Below are 20,158 nucleotides of genomic sequence, written 5' to 3'. Positions count from 1 at the left end.
TAAATGCACATGTCCAAGCTGTTTTTTTTTCAGACCACCACCGTGTGTATTCTCTGTGACTGCCTACACTCCAGCAGGGGCAACCAGTCTTAGTGATGCTGAATGTATTTGCATTACAGACTTAAACCTGAAAACCCCACTCGCTTCTAATTACTGTGCATGACTATACATGGCAAGCACATGGGTGTGTGCTAAGCCTCTGCTTCTTCCCCCAAAAATTCGCTCCCCCTTTCCATCTACTGCAACTGTGAAATCACCAGAGCAAGACGCAATAAATCTCTGCCTATAATTCTTCCATGCACACAGAGTCATGTTTTCACATTAGTGCCAAAACGAAATTTCTTTGCCAATTTGAAAGCACACTTACTGCTCTTTTTTTTTCGGGCCAAGTGAAAATCTCTTTTTACAATTTGAAATCACTTTTACAGACTGACACATTCTTAAACCTTTTTTTTAATTTTATTTAAATGCACATGTCCAAGCTGTTTTTTTTTTCAGACCACCACCGTGTGTATTCTCTGTGACTGCCTGCACTCCAGCAGGGGCAACCAGCCTTAGTGATGCTGAATGTATTTGCATTACAGACTTAAACCTGAAAACCCCACTCGCTTCTAATTACTGTGCATGACTATACATGGCAAGCACATGGGTGTGTGCTAAGCCTCTGCTTCTTCCCCCAAAAATTCGCTCCCCCTTTCCATCTACTGCAACTGTGAAATCACCAGAGCAAGACGCAATAAATCTCTGCCTATAATTCTTCTATGCACACAGAGTCATGTTTTCACATTAGTGCCAAAACGAAATTTCTTTGCCAATTTGAAAGCACACTTACTGCTCTTTTTTTTTCGGGCCAAGTGAAAATCTCTTTTTACAATTTGAAATCACTTTTACAGACTGACACATTCTGAAACCTTTTTTTTAAATTTATTTAAATGCACATGTCCAAGCTGTTTTTTTTTCAGACCACCACCGTGTGTATTCTCTGTGACTGCCTACACTCCAGCAGGGGCAACCAGCCTTAGTGATGCTGAATGTATTTGCATTACAGACTTAAACCTGAAAACCCCACTCGCTTCTAATTACTGTGCATGACTATACATGGCAAGCACATGGGTGTGTGCTAAGCCTCTGCTTCTTCCCCCAAAAATTCGCTCCCCCTTTCCATCTACTGCAACTGTGAAATCACCACAGCAAGACGCAATAAATCTCTGCCTATTATTCTTCCATGCACACAGAGTCATGTTTTCACATTAGTGCCAAAACGAAATTTCTTTGCCAATTTGAAAGCACACTTACTGCTCTTTTTTTTTCGGGCCAAGTGAAAATCTCTTTTTACAATTTGAAATCACTTTTACAGACTGACACATTCTTAAACCTTTTTTTTAATTTTATTTAAATGCACATGTCCAAGCTGTTTTTTTTTTCAGACCACCACCGTGTGTATTCTCTGTGACTGCCTACACTCCAGCAGGGGCAACCAGCCTTAGTGATGCTGAATGTATTTGCATTACAGACTTAAACCTGAAAACCCCACTCGCTTCTAATTACTGTGCATGACTATACATGGCAAGCACATGGGTGTGTGCTAAGCCTCTGCTTCTTCCCTCAAAAATTCGCTCCTCTTTTCCATCTACTGCAACTGTGAAATCACCAGAGCAAGACGCAATAAATCTCTGCCTATAATTCTTCTATGCACACAGAGTCATGTTTTCACATTAGTGCCAAAACGAAATTTCTTTGCCAATTTGAAAGCACACTTACTGCTCTTTTTTTTTCGGGCCAAGTGAAAATCACTTTTACAGACTGACACATTATGAAACCACCATGTGTAACTACAACAAAAACAATTCCCATTTCTATTATTCATTTCTTAAGTTACCACATACATCCCCTCTCAAACTGTAAACTCACCTTTATAATTAGTTAGTTGTGAAAGAAATGTGACACTCAAACAGCAGAATATCAGAGCCAGGATCTCTGTTGTGTTCACCTCTCTCCTCTCAGCAGAACCAGATAATGGCAAACTTTCCCTCTATTTTTCCACACATATACATGTAAGTTTCAAATCTCAGTGCTTCCCCCTTTTTTTCAAATGTAATGACACATTTCTATTGGTTGAAAACCAACCCTTTTCCAAAAGTACCCTGCCCCCAACTTGACTTCTGCCTAGTACCCTTCCCCCAACTTGACTTCTGCCTGCTACCATAGCAACAGCTCATGGAACACTGCTGTGTGCAGTTAGGTCAGAAGTTCGACACACAATGTTTCAATTCCACAGAGCAAGAGTGCTTGACTTTTCAAACCTAACAGCAAATCCATAGTACTGTTCTTTGGTTACACATTTTTTTGTACCAATACAAAACATGCTTGTATTAATTTTCACATACAGCCTAGTTTTTTTTCTAGAATGGTATGAAACAGCCAATCAGTTCTTTTTGTTTTGTAAAAAATATGTATGCCTCCATTTCCAAACTGTCTTTCTTTTCATATTGCCATTCTACTGAAAGACACCTCCTGAGTGCATCCAGTTCTCCTTTGAAGATGTTCACAGTGTGGATTGTAGGGCACAGCTATGTCTTCTGGAGTGAAAAGTTTGCAGAGAAAACAGATATGGTGAGAGACCTTGCTTTGCCAAATGTAGACATTAAATGGATTGGTCAGAGAGGGTTAAAGTGGCACCAATTGATGCCATTGGTGAAATCCTTCATTCAAATCCAACACCCTGACCTCATAATAGTGCACTGTGGTGGCAATGACCTAGGCACTTTGACTGGGGTAGGTCTGGAAATGCTTATGAAGGACACCTTTGCACAACTGTTTACACTTTTCCCTAAAACTGCCTTTGTGTTTTCCAACATATGCCAAAGGCAAAAATGGAACTGGTCCAATCATTTCTGTCCACAGATTGACAAAGCAAGAAAGCACGTCAACAAATCTGTTTCTGCTTTCCTCCGTGACTATGGTATGGGTGCCATTTACCACAACAACTTGCGTTACGACATGCAAGACATTTATAGAGGAGATGGTGTGCACTTCAATGATGAAGGGAACAGAGTCTTCCTCTTGAACCTTAGACTCTGCATCGGTACTTACTTGTAGGTACCACTAAAAAAATGACTCCATAAACACAACAGCTCTTTTTAGAGCTCCCTAATTTCTAAACTCTTAAATCTGCTTTTCATTTATTTATTTTTATTTTTTTTACCGTACGCTTACCGGAAGCTTACCGTACGCGTACCCCGTGATTTTTTTTAAAATCAATAAATGTTTTCTTTGTACTTTTCTGTCCTTCTTTGACCCCCTTACAATTGTTAGGGGGTCTGTAACTCTCCTCATTGCCCCCTTTCCTTGTTTTCACTCTTTTTTTTCAGAGTGAAATACACAAAATGGCGGCCGCCGCTTCCTGGTTTCGGCCGATTCGAATGTTTACTAAGATCTAAGAGCCAATCAGAATCGCGCTCGCGCACGCCACCGTACGCTTACCGTAAGCGTACGGTAAGCGTACCGTAAGCTGGCTCAGATATATATATTGATTTAAAGGCTATTTTCTCAGAATCTACTGAACAGATTTACACCAAACCTACAAAAGGCACTTCCTTGACCTAGGGACTACCTCTCTGCCAAATTTTGAGTAATTCTGTTCAGCCGTTCAGGCTGTAGCTCGTTCTAAAGGTCCTATGGAAAAATGCATGGGAAAAACGCGTTTTGGGACCCCCCTTTTATCTCAGCCCCCGCTTGACGAATCCCCCCGAGACTTTCAGGGTAGGAGCGGAGCGTAGCGCCCCACCTATTTTGAAAAATTCGCGAGGATTCGTCGACCGGCGCCAAAGTTATTCAAAATAGAATGTTGAGGTTTTCCTATGGAAACGTGGTCCTAACTATAACTACCTACTGGCGACCGCCAGTAGGTAATATATACACACATATACACACACATATATATATATATAGATATATATTATATATATTGCAACAATTATTAAAAATATGTAATTTACATTAGTTTATCTCTAAATTAGCTTCTAAAAAATTAAACAAAAAAAACACATTTGCAAAAAATACAATAAATTTTTTAAGCAAATAAAATATGTAAACAAATACGATAGATTTAAAATTATAAACAAATATGATTTTTTTACCAATATTAGAAAATGTATTGGAGGCTGGTGATACTAGATATACTAGTGCCACTCCAGTTTATGCAACAGTAGAGAAATTGTAGGACTTCAGAGGGTTAAATATATTATTACCACTTCAAACAGCGCGACAGTAAGGAAAAAGTTGGACTTCAGAGGGGTTAAATATACTATTCCTACTCCAGTCTGTGTAGAAGAAGGGAAAGCATTGAACTTTGGAGTGGTTACATTTACTATTCCCACTCCAGTCTGTGCAACAAAAGGGAAAACAGACTTTGGAAGGGTTACATTTACTATTCACACTCCAGACGATGCAACGGTAAGGAAAGCGTTAGATTTCGGAGGGGGTAACATTTACTATTCCCACTCCAGTCTGTGCAACTATAGGGAAAGCATTGGACTTCGGAGTGGTTAAAATTACAACTCCCACTTCAGTTTGTTATACAGTAGGAAAAGTGTTGGAGTTCACAGGGGTTAAATTTACTGGCCCCCTTCAGTCTGTGCAACACTAGGGAAAGCATTGGACTTCGGAAGGGTAAAATATTTACTATTCCCACTCCAATCTGTTTAATATTTGGGAAAGCGTTGGACTTCGGAGGGGTAACATTTAATACTCCCACTCCATTCTGTGCAACAGTAGAGAAAGCCTTGAACTCTGGAGGGTTAAAATTACTATTCCCACTCTGTGCAACAGTAGGGAAAGCATTGGACTTCGGAGGGGTAAGATTTACTATTCCCACTCCAGTCCAAGCAACAGTAGGTAAACTATTTCACTTCAAACAGATTACATACTTGAAAACCCCTATTAATTAACCCCTTCCCCGCTCATGACGGAACCACTCCGTCATGAGCCACGGTTGCGCTGTGCTCATGACGGAGTGGTTCCGTCATGCTGCGGCCGTTGGCCGCCGCTCCGCCCACGCGGCGCTAATTCCCCGCCTGTGCGGGCGATTAGCGCAGTGGGCGGAGACGTGACGGAACCACTCCGTCATGAGCACAGCTCAACCGTGGCTCGTGACGGACCGGTTCCGTCACGAGCACAGCTCCACCGCGCTGTCCCCAAACCCCCCCCCCAGCGCCGCGGCGGAATTCCTGCCGCGGCGAAGGGGTTAAAAAAATATATAAAACTCTAATAAACATAATTACATAATATAAAATATATATAAGAATTACAGAAAATTAAAAACTATCTAATTAACAAAATTCATAAACAATGTAATAATACATTTCCAATGTATTTCAGCAACAAAGACTGCTCTGATATTTCAGCACTAAACGCGGCTTATTCCTGGATCTCCAGTTGCAGCTAAGCTCCCTCTTACCGAGCAGCTGGCCCAGCTGCCTGGGAGTGGCACCCACCCCCAAACAGGAGATTAAGAGCTTGGGGGTGTGGCTGGAGCAGGACCTCTCTTTTAGGACACACGCTAAAATAACAGCAGGCGTGTGCTTTGGTCTGCTCCGGGCTGCCCGGAAGATCTTACCTCTTCTCCCGATGGCTTCGAGGAGGCTGCTAATCCAGGGACTCGTCATCTCACGGTTGGATTTCAGCAACGCGCTGTTTCTGGGGTTCCCAGAAACAACCCTAAACAAACTGCAGCAAGTACAAAATGCTGCTGCTAGGCTCCTGACGGATCTTCCCAGGCGCCAATCTGCCCGCCCGGCGCTTAAGGCGCTTCACTGGCTTCCTATCAGAGAGAGGGTGAATTTTAAAGCACTCTGCATGGCCCACAAAATCCTGCAGGGTAAAGGGCCACCCATCCTACGGGAGATGGTTCAACCCTACAAGGCCCCTCGTACATTGCGCTCGGATCACCAACATCTGCTGCAAGTCGCGAGAGTGAGGAAGGCCAGGACTGGCGGCAGAAGATTTTCCATAAACGTTGCAACTCTGTGGAACTCCCTTCCGTTATTTCTTCGCTCTGAAACGAGTACTTTACGTTTCCGAAAACTTTTAAAGACCTACCTGTTCCCTGCTTAATGCCGCTGTCTTGTGTTATGGTGCCTTTTTTTTTTCTGGAAGAGCGCGGGGATGCCCAAGGGTAACCAGGCGCGATACAAAACTCAGTAATAATAATAATAATATGCCTCCCGGCCTTTGGCGTTTCCAAGGATGTGAGGCAGTTGTTTTGAAAGTTGAGCTCAATAACATCAATGGAGTTTCTATTTTTTTTTAGGGGTGGGGGGGGAGATAGTTTTTCATGACTTGTGACACAACGATATAAATGGGATGCACAGCGTCAGTTTGAAGTGTTGCAAGGTGTCCAAGGGGGGCTACACCCTCAAGATGAGGGTAAGTTGAGAGGCCTCCAACAAGATAACACGAGCGGACTGAAAACAAAAATCTGCCCTGTTAAAATTATTCGAACTAGACTTGCACTGCAAGAGGTCGCAGCTGCAATGTGACCACGGGGGCATGACTGGGTCATGGCAGCCGAAGCCGCTCAGAATGCAGCCCAAAGGGATAATGCAAGAGTGGTAAAATGAACGGTTCGGTGAGTTCCTGAAGCCTGCAGGAAGCCAGACGGTGCCATCAAAGGGGATCCTGCCAGGAGTACTGAGGGGAGAGGCCGTTGTGTGCACCGGTTATCCGTGCCCCTTGGTTAACATTTCAGAAAGCGCATTAAAAAAAAAAAAAAATAGATGTCGAAGGGCAAATCAAGCCACCGGACATCGTCCACTTCATGTACATAGTTTATGTGTTCCTCTTGTAAGGTAAAGAAGCACCGATTTATCTTATGCACTCCAGGATCAGCAAAAGCGTGAAGCATTGGCCGCTTTCTGCTGTCATCCATTTCACGTAGGTTTTTCTCACATTTGGACATCTGGACTATTACCTTACTTTAAAATCCCATGGCATAAAGCGGTGTGGCTTCCGGAAGAAAAACACCTATGCTTGTTTAAGATGAGCAATAAAGATAGGGCTGCACAGAAGTGTCGTGCTGTGAATGCGCTCTGCGCTATCTGCCTCATCAACGGCACTCATTCTGAACACAAGAAGCCGGCTCACTTTATAACCTAAACTCCATTTATTTGCTGGGAGAACACAGAACAAGCAAATGATGCATGGGGATTTCAGAAGACACGCTCTAATAGGTAAGCAATGAAACTGCGCGCTAAACCCTGGGCCTCGCATCACTGCAGCCGCATCCATAATTTATGGAAGGCCTGGCAGAGCACACGCTGGCTATTATCCAGATGTATGTGCTCACACGCACTCCTCAGAACCTAGCCACGCTTCTGCCTGGAGTAATTCAAACTCGACGGCTAAGTATTACCTCATGGCCACACACGCAGATGCGCTCCCACCACACACGTGTGCAGCCTCCATCATTCTCTCTATAGAGTAGGCGCATTTTGTTTGGATTTGAATCGGAACGAGAGCAAAAGGCCGAAGAGGTGTGCGCGCTACTGCAGGCTGCAATGCGAATGGATAGAAAAACAACATCACACTTTCCAGATGCATTCCACATTAGTAGACCAAGAAGACACCACTACTGCTGACATGTAATATCAACACAGTTATTTAAGGAGTATGTGACGGGCAACATGGCCATTAGGAAGCTACAAAGAATCCAGTCTGATGCCTTACGTTACCGTTTTCTCACAGGAGAAGAAAGGGACTACAATAAACGTTTTTTTTCTTTCTTTTTTTAAATCATCAAAGTAAACATCTCTTTCTAATTAATTTTTTTCAACAAACTGTAAGAAATTGGAGTATTTAGTTGAGAGGTTGAGAACCCACCTAAATTCAACAATCACTGTCTTTGTCAAGGTGAACCACAAAAGTCGCTAAATAAACCTGTGTTTAACCTTCTGGTAGCTTGGCACAATAATTACCTGCTTATGCTAGTGGTAGAAGTGTAACACACTAGTGGTGGAAATGGGCAGCGGCCTCCTACGAAAAGGTTTAGGCACCAGCAAATGTTTTTTAAATTAACTAAGCACTGCCCTAGAGGGCTGTCTCCAGTGAAAAGCTCCAGAGTTTGGTGGTACCACACAACTCTTAATACAGGGACTTGGTGCAGTGTTTGCGATGGATCCCAGTAATCCTGCCACACTGTGAATGAGGCGAACAGTGTTCTGCCAGGAACCATAGATAGTATCCGATATATTGCAGGCCACCCGCGCCCCTGTAAGGAACTAGGCCCATATTTAAGGATTCTGATTCTAGGTTGCATTAGGTACGATCAAGTTTGATCACGCTGACAGCTGGCTTACTACTTCACAGGGAGCAACATGTAAGTATTTATGAATTACCAAAATGTAAATAAAATGCAACATTCAAAGAAAGTGAATTGAATGATTTAACCTGGAGATGAATACTTACAATAGAAAAATGATTTAACAATAAAATAGCTTCTGCAGTTAAGATGGGCTGAATTTGTAGAAAACTGTAAATTAGAGTGCATCTCTCCGTGCCATCCCAAATCACAAAAGTGGTCATACTCAAAAAGTGACCTGAGCAAATGTGTTGAAATACGTGTGCCACCTCGCATTCTATCTTGAAATTAACTAGAGTATAGGAGTTGGTAAAAGAATACTCAAGCAATAGGAAATTACATCCTAAAAACAAACTTGTAGGGAAGAAGGGGAGAGGAGTTGGCCTAATGGTTAGGGCGCTCGACCTCGGACCTGGGGAAACTGGGTTTGAGTCTCGGTAATGATGCCAAACATCCTGTGATTTGGGGAAAATCACTTAATCTCCCCGTGCCTAACAAAAAATGAATGTGTGTCCTCATGTAACTTAACTGGTGCTATGTAAAGCGCTCTGATACCTGATTGGATTCGGGTCAAGTTCGCGCTATATAAAACTCTGCAAACAAAAAAAAAAATAACCCTATCTAAAGTACAGTTTATTTGCCATGGTGTACATAAAGGGAAATTGCCAACCTCATGGACTGTTTCTGTGGAAGTTCGAGATCTCTGGCTTGAAAGGAGTAGGAAGCCTGCTTGTGTGTTCGATGATGTGGGGCACACTGAGTTGCCATTTCAGTAAGTTTCTAACTGCCCGTGTGGAGACCAGTTCAGGAATCCTTGGAAGCATACCACTAGCCATCACTGGTTTTCTCAAAGTAAACTTACAGATTGGTAGTTACGAAGAAGCCACTGTTTAGCAGTTAACTGGACTACTCCAACCTGATTGCGCGGTTGAGTTCAGTTTTAAGAATTCTAGTTCGTTCAAGACTACTAGTTCTTGGCAGGATGAGAATAATCTCAGGAATTAGTTTAGGGTCATTGATGGTTACGTTGACCAACACTACATGTGCATATTTTCAAACGTGAGAAGCGCCTGAGGTCTTGGAGTTTGATTCTCCTGCCCAAATAAATTGCAGTTCTCGTTTTAAAATAGAGAACACATGAGGCCACACTGTTTAATTAATGTATAGGTTTCCTCTCTTAATTCATCCTCCAATATTTGAAGATTTCCAACTGACCATAAAATCCTGTATTTGCATTAGAAACCCACTGATCTCATCGTTCTGTCTATTGATGTAAGGCAGAGAAAAGGCTGTGAATTTTGCACCATTATTCTAAGGCAGATTGTGCTGCCATGTTTACCATAATTTGCAACAAATAGCAAAGTGGATTGTTCCTACTGGAGCACGACCTCGACTGATTTGCTTTTAGAGTAGCATAGTGGGGGAAAAAGATTGAAATGGAATGCAGCCCGAAAGGTCACCAATGGCTGAGATTAATACGAGCATTCTTTCCATCACTTTGCTGTCTTCTGCAGTAGATGCCCTACGTGTGGAAGGTATGCCCAGATCTGGGTTTCATAGTTAATGTTCCATAGGAATCAAGCTGTTCCTCACTGACAAAGCCTAAGTAGGCCAAAACCGGTCAGGGGTTGCTTGTGTTCCCATCTTGAGAGGCCATGACCTGGCAGTTCGGGTTGAACTGTTCATCCTGGAGCAGAACAAGATCTAAGTTGCATAAGGCTAGTATGTCTAGAATGGCACTGTGGATAAAAAAAGATGGACGGGAATGTAGAACTGGAAAAGATCACCAGTGGCTAATGTCTCAGACATTTTTCACAACGATTTGGGGCAGGGGGCACTAAAAGGGTTTTTTAACTGTGTTTGCAATAGAAAATGCAACTACGTATGAATATATACATATACAAAAATATTAATCTCAATAGTAATTAACAGATACAATTTCTTCTGAGGTAGTAAACACTAAATACATGCAATTACAATACAAAGTCAGATCAGTTATCAAAACATAGAAGTCAAAGTACAAAATGATACACAAGTTCACAATGAAATGCAAACATCCTGGTATTGGCTGAACTGCAATGCACAACAATTAATGAGAGAGTAAACCTTCTAAACAAAATGGACAGGGTTAAAAAATCTGACAATAGTGGATCCCTTTTGTGTATCCTCTGTTCTGGTATAGTCATATACTACTCAATAATCTTTTTACCACAGAACTCATTTATTCAACGTTCTTCCTCATTTGCACCCATACACTGAGACCTGCTTATTGTAAAAATATATCTGTCTTTATTATAATAAAATGTAAAATCACACAATACAATATCTCATGAAAAATGTTAAAATTCATCACATTGACTATCATTCAAACCAATTCTCAATATAGACAAACAGTATTATATAATTTAAAAGCAAGCCTTTTTGTTTGGTATTTTTCTTGATATCAACTTTTCAATAGTTTTGTTTCGTAATAATGTGAATACAAAGCTTCACAAGTAGAAACCTTATCATTTCTTATTATTCCACAGATGTATCAAAGAAAATTAATACCAAAACAGATACACAGAACCAAATACCAAAAACTATGATATAAACTCAATAATCCAAATTTACAATTTCTGAGTTATCTGTACAAAATACAAAAATTTACGATATCCAAATTGTCGATGCAGCTTTTCCATGGTATAGAGCTAGTTTACCCCACCTTCTTCAGGACAATGACCTGCCATATTGAACCATTAGTAGCATGTAAATAGTAGTTGGCCTCATAAGAAATTTAGGCCATTATTCAGGAAGGGGTTTAGGGATATGTCTATTACTATCAATGACAAGTGAGCCTATATAATCGGATTAAAGCCTGTTGTATATATTTTATATACTATTGACATCTAAGGTATTAAACCAGCAGACTATGGATCTTAGGAAATGCTAAATACAGTAAAGGGGAACTATAATACACGGTCTATATCTTTCAAAATATCTATAGAACAAGAGGATACAAAGAGGATTAAACATTCAATTGAAAAAGATATGAAAAAGTAAAAGGGAGAAGTATAAAATAAACCCCTACTTTGGAATACATCTGCCAATAATTGAAAAAGTGGCTCCTGTACCATGTACCTCTAAAGAATAAGTTTGTACGTAAGCACCAATTTCAGAATATAATTATTAATGGCACATAAGAAAGGTAATAACAGAGGATTAAGATTTTCAGTATCCGTTTGCCAGCAGGAACTAAGTTAGTTTTGGATAGTAAGTCCTTGCAAAGTAAATGTTTATGAATAACCAAAACAACAAGGAGGTGATGATGTTTAAATCATTTCAGTGGACGTATGAATTGCCTTGAAAATAATTGAAAAGTAAGTGAATAGATCTGTGGAACGACTGAAACAAAAGGTGGTAAGAGCCTAATTAAAAATTTGACATACAAGAGGAGTGAAGTGGAATAATTAAGGTGTATGGTTAATCCATAATTCCCTGACCTTAATAATAACATCTTGTAATAAACAATATTGAAAGTGCAGGTAAATGTACAGAATAATAATTATAGTCACTTAGGTGTAACATCCTCCCATCCCTATACGTAATAAATAATAAAAACTGTTAGGTATAAATGATCAAGGAATAGAATGTGGTGTATTAATTGAAAGTGAATGAGTATGACAGGAATGTGGGTTGTAATAGTATATATGTAACAGTATAAATGCACTGAGTCGTTTGAAGTAATTATATATTGTTCTTGGATGGCTCTCATATGTTTTATGTATTATTTTATAGAGAACATCATTGTTTTTAATTATTTGTCCTGAAGAAGGTGGGGTTTACCAGCTGCATCGACAATTTGGATATTTAGAATTTTAGTATTTTGTACAGATTACTCGGAAATTGTACATTTGGATTACTGAGTTTATATCTAGTTTTTGGTATTTGATTCTGTGATCTCTTTCATATTACTTTTCTTTGATACATCTATGGAATAATAAGAAATGATAAGGTTTCTACTTGTGAAGCTTAGTAGTCACATAATTACAAAAAAAATTAAACGTTGATATCGAGAAAAATACCTTACAAAAAGACTTATTTTTAATATGATATAATACTATTTGTCTATATTGAGAATTGGTTTTGATGATATTCAATGCGATGAATGTTTACATTTTTCATGAGATATCATTGTATTGTGTGATTAACATTTTATTATAATAAAGGACAGATATGTTTTTTAAATAAACAGGTCACAGTGTATGGGTGCAAGTGAGGAAGAATGTTGAATAAATGAACTGCAATGAGACCAGTCATAGTGTTATTTCAACTAAAAGAGGAGAAAATGTGAGGAACGGTCGACGGGCAACTGGTACTAGGCAACACAGGACACTGCCAAGGGGTTTAGAGTACTACAATCACTGGCACCTACTATACATATTATTGAGATTACGTGCTCATACAAAATTGATCTCTAATCAAGTGTTCTGTCATTTTTGTATCCAAATATATTTGCTGAACTATAATCAACTCACACATGTTATATGTAAAAAGATTTACTTTGTATTGCTCGACTGTGTTTCTAATTAATTTCAATGTAGTTTGCCCATTGCTTTTCAATGTTAATATGAGTTCTCCTACTTTCCACTGTTTGGCACCCCTCTATAAAGTTTCCATACCTTCTTCTTGAAAAGGTCCTCGGTGACACAGAGAAACATGCTGGCCCTGCAGTGCTGCTTTAGGTGATGTGGGACACTATTCTAACAGATGTAGTCTTGGGGTGCCTTTCCACAGCTGAGAGGATTTTCTGCAGCTGGTGACGGAACAGTTCTCTCCAGTATCAATATCCTTTGGTGATCCACTTACCACAAACATTGCTTAAATCCGATTACCAGTTTACGGTCTGTGGACTCTGCTCTACTGTGCGCTACTGCAGGACAAGGGACACATACTTCACAATCATTGGCTGCTGCAAACTCCCCCAACCCAAGGACCACACACTAATGCTCTGCCAGGCACTCTGGCAGGATCAAAATTGCATTTCTCAATGTAAATATTCTTTCATTCATTTATTTTAGCAATACTATCAGATTACCTTTCCAAACAACCTTCAGACTGGTCTGAGTTACATAATCACAATATAACTAAACAAACAACTAGTATGCATTTAAATTTCCTATCAAAGCTTTATAACTTCGCAATTCATACACAGGGAAACAGAAAAAATATACATACTGGGTTTGGAAAACCATGCACATGGGTGAGCTGCATCCAAATGTTAGCCAGGCTTGAGCATCTGGGTTGTACCCTTCTTTCAATAACATTTCCAGGCACTCTTCTTTTCCTCCATAAACAGCTGAGTAGACTGGACTCACTTTGCCTTCGCCTGTATCACATATCCTGTCGGTGACTTGCACAAGCATCTCCAATATCCTGCCGATATTAACACAATGTTATACGAAATTACTATTAGCTGAGCATTTTAGGTTTCTGGTGTTACTACGAACACTCTGGACCTATAATATATAGTTTTTCTCACTTGGTCTCAACAGTGAACGATTCAAACAAACAACTACAGAATTCAAGCGTGGTTTTAACCAATGAAGCCATTAAGTCAAATTTCACAGAATGCAAATAATATTTTGAGTCAGTCTTCACACCAATACCATGTTTATCATTTCTGAGAATTCTATTTTCCACAATGTCATCCACAATGCCACCTGGCCTAGGAGTGGGGCAATCTAGAGAGTAAATGACACTTGCAAAACAGCCCTCCTCCTAAAAGACTGCATTGGCCAATAGCACATTTCCAATGCTGATCTACATTTCCTGTTACCATTAGATCCAAAAAGGACAGCTCAGCAGAAAGAGTATGTGTATAAAGTAAGACTATTGGGTGTGGAAGAGAGAAGCTAGTCTTGATGTCACCTATGACTGAGCTCCCACAGGGCGCTAACAATCTGATGCACATGGGTAAAGTTGTTACTGGACTGAATCCATGGCTCGTTTTTGGCAGCTTGGCACCAATAGAAATATATTCATCAATGAAAGTGTGTGTGTCATATGTGCAATAAGCAGCCAAACAACAATACAGTTAGGGCATTCAAAGGAATTTTGGGAAATGGCACGGATAAGCAAAGATGTTTAGAAGCCAATTACATACTTGCCAGTTATTGCAAATAGCTAAAAAGAAATCTAAAGAGACAGAGTGGAAGTGACAACGACTGAGTACTGAACCACCACCTAGAAAGCCCCACTTCGGAGCATGCATAAACTTAGGAATTGGAGCGTAATCTGCACGCTTATAATATCTCTGTTTTACTGTTGAAACCTCTGTTTTGGGAAGGTACAGATACTTGGAGCAATAGTACAATAAGTGGAATTTGTTTTCTGGAAACAATAAAAATGAAAGTGTAGTCTAAAGAAGCAGGAACCAATAATTATTTATGCAGGTTGCCTAAGTTAATACCAGACTTACCAAGATTTATCCCACCACGACGATACAACTGATATTAGATAATCAAGAATTAATTTTCGTGGTTGGTATACTTAAACAGCTACTAGAGCTGACTAGTTCTATGCACTGATGTCCCTGGGTTAGAACTTTTGTACCCAAGGAATACCTTCCGCGTATGGTTGGGCGAAGCACCTTTTCATCAGGAAAAAACTAGTGTAGAACTGAACAGGGCTCGCAAAAGACAGTCAGAAAACAAGAGAAAAACTAAGATATACCCCTTTAACTGGCAACAGGAAATCCTCTATAACAGACTGGAATCTATAAAATCATGCTTATTGTGTGGTGCCTGAGGGTGTACATCTTGCCCGCAGCAGTTCCTGACTTCTTCAGTTTTTTTAAATACTTTTGCTGATTGATAAATATTTAAATGGAAGACACCAAAGGGCTCATAATGATGTTGGACTGAATCACTTCCACCCAACACCGACTCGGTCAGGGACCGACTGACACCCGGTCAGTGGTCCCAACCGCCCCATTAGGATGCGACTGAACACTTTTCGGTCGCATTCCTATAATTTGGTCGCATTCCTATATTTCACTATGGGAGCATGCATTATGGCCGTAAACCAGCCATAATGCATGCTCTCATAGTGAAATGGGATGTGCAGTTCATCCCTGCGCCCCGTGGCAGGCACCTCAAGGTGCCTGCCACAAGGTGCATGGATCAACAGGGGGACACCATAGCTGCTCCCTCGGCCTCCAACCAGAGGCCTTGCACCAAAGGTGGCCCTGCTGGGGGCCCCCTAACATGCTTTTCAATATGGTTTCCATGTCGGACAGACAGGCATAGAAACCATGTCAGAAACCGTGATCGTAATCTCAAGGGTGGAAAGAGCTGCCCTTGAGATTACAGGCTGGATTTTGACTGGCGGACAGGCTCTCTGAGCCCATCAGAAGCCAGCTAGCTGGAACGACAGGCCAGTTTTCTTTCTGACCGCCTCCATAACAATGAGGCCCTAAAGGCTCCGACCAAAGATCGGAGCCTTTATGGGCCATATCGTAATCGGCACCCAAATTGCTGAAGAAGGCAACAGTTGATATAGCAACAATTCTTCTAACCCAGAGTATACAAGGAAGTTTTAAATTATTGTAAAACTTGTTTACCAGCTTAGTTGATGAATACCAGTACAATACCAAAATCCCCTAACAACTTTTAATGATTATCCAGGTGCTTTTACAGTGAATTGGTATGGAGCGTGTTTGTCCCTTGAAATTATTTGGACAGGATCACAAGCCTATTCTGATTATAGTATGCTATGCTACAAGATTTCCTGAGGCTTTTCTATTCCGAGGAACCACAGCAGCCCATTTGTGTGACAATTCAATTCCCCTTTTATCCAAAACGGGACTTTCTACTGAAATCATTACTAATCATGGTACCAACTACACCTTTAACTTAAGCCACAGATATTTAAAATATTGCAAATCAGACATATCAAGACAAAGTCTACCACCCTCATACCGATGAATAAGATGAGAGATACAATAAGATCACAAAAATGATGCTGAGAAAAAAAAACAGCTGACATGATCTTAAGGACTGAGTACAGTCTTGCCCTGAACATTGCTAATTTTGTACAGTACACCTCAAACATACACTGACTTCAGCCCATTTGAACTCCTATTTGAATATCAACCAAAAAGTTATTAGATTTAGCACAGGGAGAATAAGATGGCGAAGAAGATCAACCCATCTCGTTGGTTGATTATTTTCTTGGTATTCAGGACTGCTTACATGTTAAACAAGAGATTGAAAGAAAAATCTACAAAAAGCTCTGTTGAAACAATAAGAAGCCCATAATCGTGGGGCAAAGTAGAGAACATTACAAGCAGGGAACAAGTTATTGGCATTACTTCCTAACCCACAGAACATGCTTGTGCCACAATGACATAGTCCCTATATGGTGATCAAACCTGTAAGAAAGTAACATACAATATAGCCCACTAGGACAGGAAACCAGAAACACAATCAAATAGGTTCATTAAAATAAATGGGAAACTTCACCGAAAACATGCATGGTTAGCATCACCCAAGAAATAGACTCTTCCAGTTATGATGATGCTATAAGAATGTCAAGTATTTGGCAAGATGTTCTAGAATGCTCTGCTGCCACGTCAGCAAAAATAGATGTGTACCATTTAGTAGAGAGTGATGGAGATGTATCCTCCAACCCACCCAGAAAAAACCCACATTATCACTCTTCACATCAAAACCAAAGACGGAACACCCACAAAATAATTTATCCATATAGGATCCCAGAAGTTAGGCGAGAAGGAGAACCGCAAGTCCTCAACTCTATGGTCTAACTAGATACCATTGAGCCATTCTAGAGCAACTGATTCTCTCCATCATGTTAGCCCCAAAGTCCACGACATTCATTCATTTCTGTATCTAGTTTCCTCAACTTAATAAGAAGTATGACTTTGATGCATATCTAATGCATCAAGAGGATGAATTGATTGAGCAAGAAGGAAAAGCAGTATACATCAGCACACTGAAGAAAAAAAAACAGATACTGGCTGGTTCCACTACAAACGACTGACAGATATAAAGCATCCTTTTATTCTCCTTGAGGACTCTTTTTAATTTAAAGAATTGCGTTTAGGAGTTGATGGAGCACTGGCAACTTAAGTCAGAGATTCATGAACATAATGCCATGTCCTCATAATACCTATATTTCGATGTATGTGGATGACATGTTTAGTGGTAGGGGAGAGCATGTCAAACAAGCCGTATTGAAGGAACTGAAGAAAGCAGGGTTAACAGCAAACCCTGCCAAATGTTCATTTGAAGCCCACCAAATCAAGTATTTGGGGCATGCCTCAGGAAATGGGGTTCTCTGTCCTCAGAAAGACATGGCATTTCTGGGGTCTGTAAGCTATTTTCGAAGACTAATTACCAACTTTTCTTTAATAACTGTTGAAGAGTCAGTGCCCCAACCAAGTGAGTTGGAGACATGAAGAGAAGAGGGCCAATAGGACACTACAGAAGACCCTTTTCTTAAAACCTGATGTACGTTGTACTGACTTTGTTATGCAGTCTTTTCACACTGATGCATCAAGGGTTGGGTTCATAGCCGTTCTCTCAGAAGATTTTGGTTTGCATCCCATTCTGTTCATAAGTTCCAAATGATCTAAACGTTTTTGGTTGATGTGATACATAAGTCTGGTTTAATGCAAATCAACACTGTTTTTTTTTTACTCTCACTCCTGATAACCGATCATTAGGCCTTTCAGAGCGAGGAGTTAGAGGGTGACCATCGGTAGTGGTTTGCTCACAGCTTATTGAAAACTTCCCATTAAGCTACAACCACTATGCACAGTACTTACCATGTTTCACATAAATGGAAGGTATACTTAAGACACAAGAACTTTGCGGCTCCTAAGGAGCAACAAAGATAAGGCAGGGAGTTACCTAAATCAATATATGACCTGAGCAATTCTGGTTAAGCAAGCTGGCAGACGAACATTTCATGTCTTTGGATGAGTTAAGAACTGAATACGGTGGACAATGTTGGCTTTCACAGGCACGGCGCTGATACATGAATGGAGGTTAGGAAGCTGACCGCCAACACTTACCTCTTTAATTCATGCAGTCCTACCACCGTGGAACAGAGACCATCTCCAAAACCAACAAGATGAGATGATACGCTCCATGGTTACAACAGGAAAGGAAAGGAGACTGACTTATTTTCAGAGTGACCACAATCAAGAGATGATGGGTAGCAGGGAGGAGCAATGTGAATTAGCGCACACACACATACGCATTAGACACCAGTTGTTCCTTCAAAAGTTCCAATCAGGGAACAGAAGGTGGGGTTGGAATAAGGCACTTCCCTCTCAAATAACTATGTACAGAGAGTCCAGAGAGAGAGCATCAGAAAAGATATGGAGAGGCACAAGAGATCCTGACTGCTGCCCTCATCGAGGGTAAAGGGGTGGAGAAATAAAGATAGATGGAGAAGAAGAAAAGGCAGGATAAAAGAGAACAGGTCTTGGGAGCCACAGGAACTCTTGACAGCTACCGTCTTCTCGCCCCTTGGGAAGGTGGGCCAAGAACCTATGCCCTATGGTCAGTGGGAAACGTTACAAAAAGGTTAACAAATTGAGCACAGAAGTCACATATAATATGTTTAATGTGCAGACTTACAATGACTGGTGGCATAATAAAAGGGAATAGTTTTCAGTATCACACTAAAGGTGTCTGTTGAATAATTTACAGTCCTCCTTGAGGTCTACCAGGAACTAGCGCCCTTTTAAGATCAACTTTCCAGTGAATACAGTCAGATACAAGTTGGTTTTTGGTGGAAGAAAAATATCGTAAGCAGGACGAACCTTAAGCTGTGCGCGACAAAGAAAAATGGTTGGATATGATGACTGGGCAGTCCCACTGACTCTTATAACATCTTGTCACTAAGCTCATGGAGGGCTCTAATGAATATTTTTCACAAAGAACAAGGGGGTTCTATCATTTCTGTTAGCAGTGCTACCTGCAAGAAAATCCTCGGGTCTTCAGGTATTTTTCCTTAGATTCCAGTCCGCTTCTTTCAGTTGCGGGGGTTCCCACAACTCTATTTCCAGATCCACAATAAATACCTTGTACCAACTGGTGTACTGATTTCTCTTTGCACCATTCAGCCTGAGGTGGGACGTTCCTCACAGACAAGCGAGCTTTCACAGCAGGACCTTAACTGAGGGTTGGCGACTAGAAGGATGTGCCACCATTCTGTGACTAGAATGCTGGAATCAGAAACTCAGAGCTCCATGCACCAAAAATGCAAAAGGGTGAATCCTTGCCTAAAGTGCCTTCCAGCTCCATCCATGGTCTCCAAATTTAATTCCCTGAACTTAAGAAATCTCCTCCCCAATTAGCACTTGACGTGGGCCTCCTGCAAGGCATGGCTCCAATGTTTATTGTTGTTCTCAGTTCTCAACGGGGAAGGATACTCCAGGCTCTATTCAGGCATAGATGTCCCACTTGGCAGGTCCTAGGGAGACTACTCCCTTTCATCTTGGGAACTGAGTGGGAAGTAATTTGAAGTGTCAGCTGGAGCAGCACGGTGACCAAATATTGCAATGCAGCACAGTGAGATATTAACAGGCATCAAGGAGATGTATGTAAACTGCAAGAACCTTATTGGTTTGTTCTTAATCTTTCGTTATTCTATGGTTGCTATAGTGGGTTCCTTTGGGTAGTGATAAAGACCTATTAGCACAGAAAACGTCAACCAATGTGTTCTGTAGACCCCAAACATTTAAAATCCTGACTCTGTGTTGCTCCAGGACAAGCATTCCTAACATGT

The 20,158-nt window shown here is 40.8% G+C and overlaps 1 protein-coding gene across 3 annotated transcripts in view; it reads right to left on the bottom strand.

Annotated features, from left to right (window-relative positions):
- The window catches only part of ASB3 (ankyrin repeat and SOCS box containing 3), a 529,701-nt gene that overhangs the window by 190,213 nt on the left and 319,330 nt on the right, over positions 1-20,158 (bottom strand). For all 3 annotated transcript variants that reach the window (XM_085612718.1, XM_085612720.1, XM_085612719.1), the window contains exon 8: positions 13,574-13,771. In XM_085612718.1, coding sequence (XP_085468844.1) covers positions 13,574-13,771 — 198 coding nt within the window. The remainder of the gene's footprint in view (positions 1-13,573; positions 13,772-20,158) is intronic.

The sequence above is a fragment of the Triturus cristatus genome, chromosome 6 (assembly GCF_964204655.1).
Source record: "Triturus cristatus chromosome 6, aTriCri1.1, whole genome shotgun sequence".
Lineage (NCBI taxonomy): Eukaryota > Metazoa > Chordata > Amphibia > Caudata > Salamandridae > Triturus > Triturus cristatus.
Note: the sequence above shows the minus strand (reverse complement) of the source record. Positions and strands in the feature narration are given on the sequence as shown.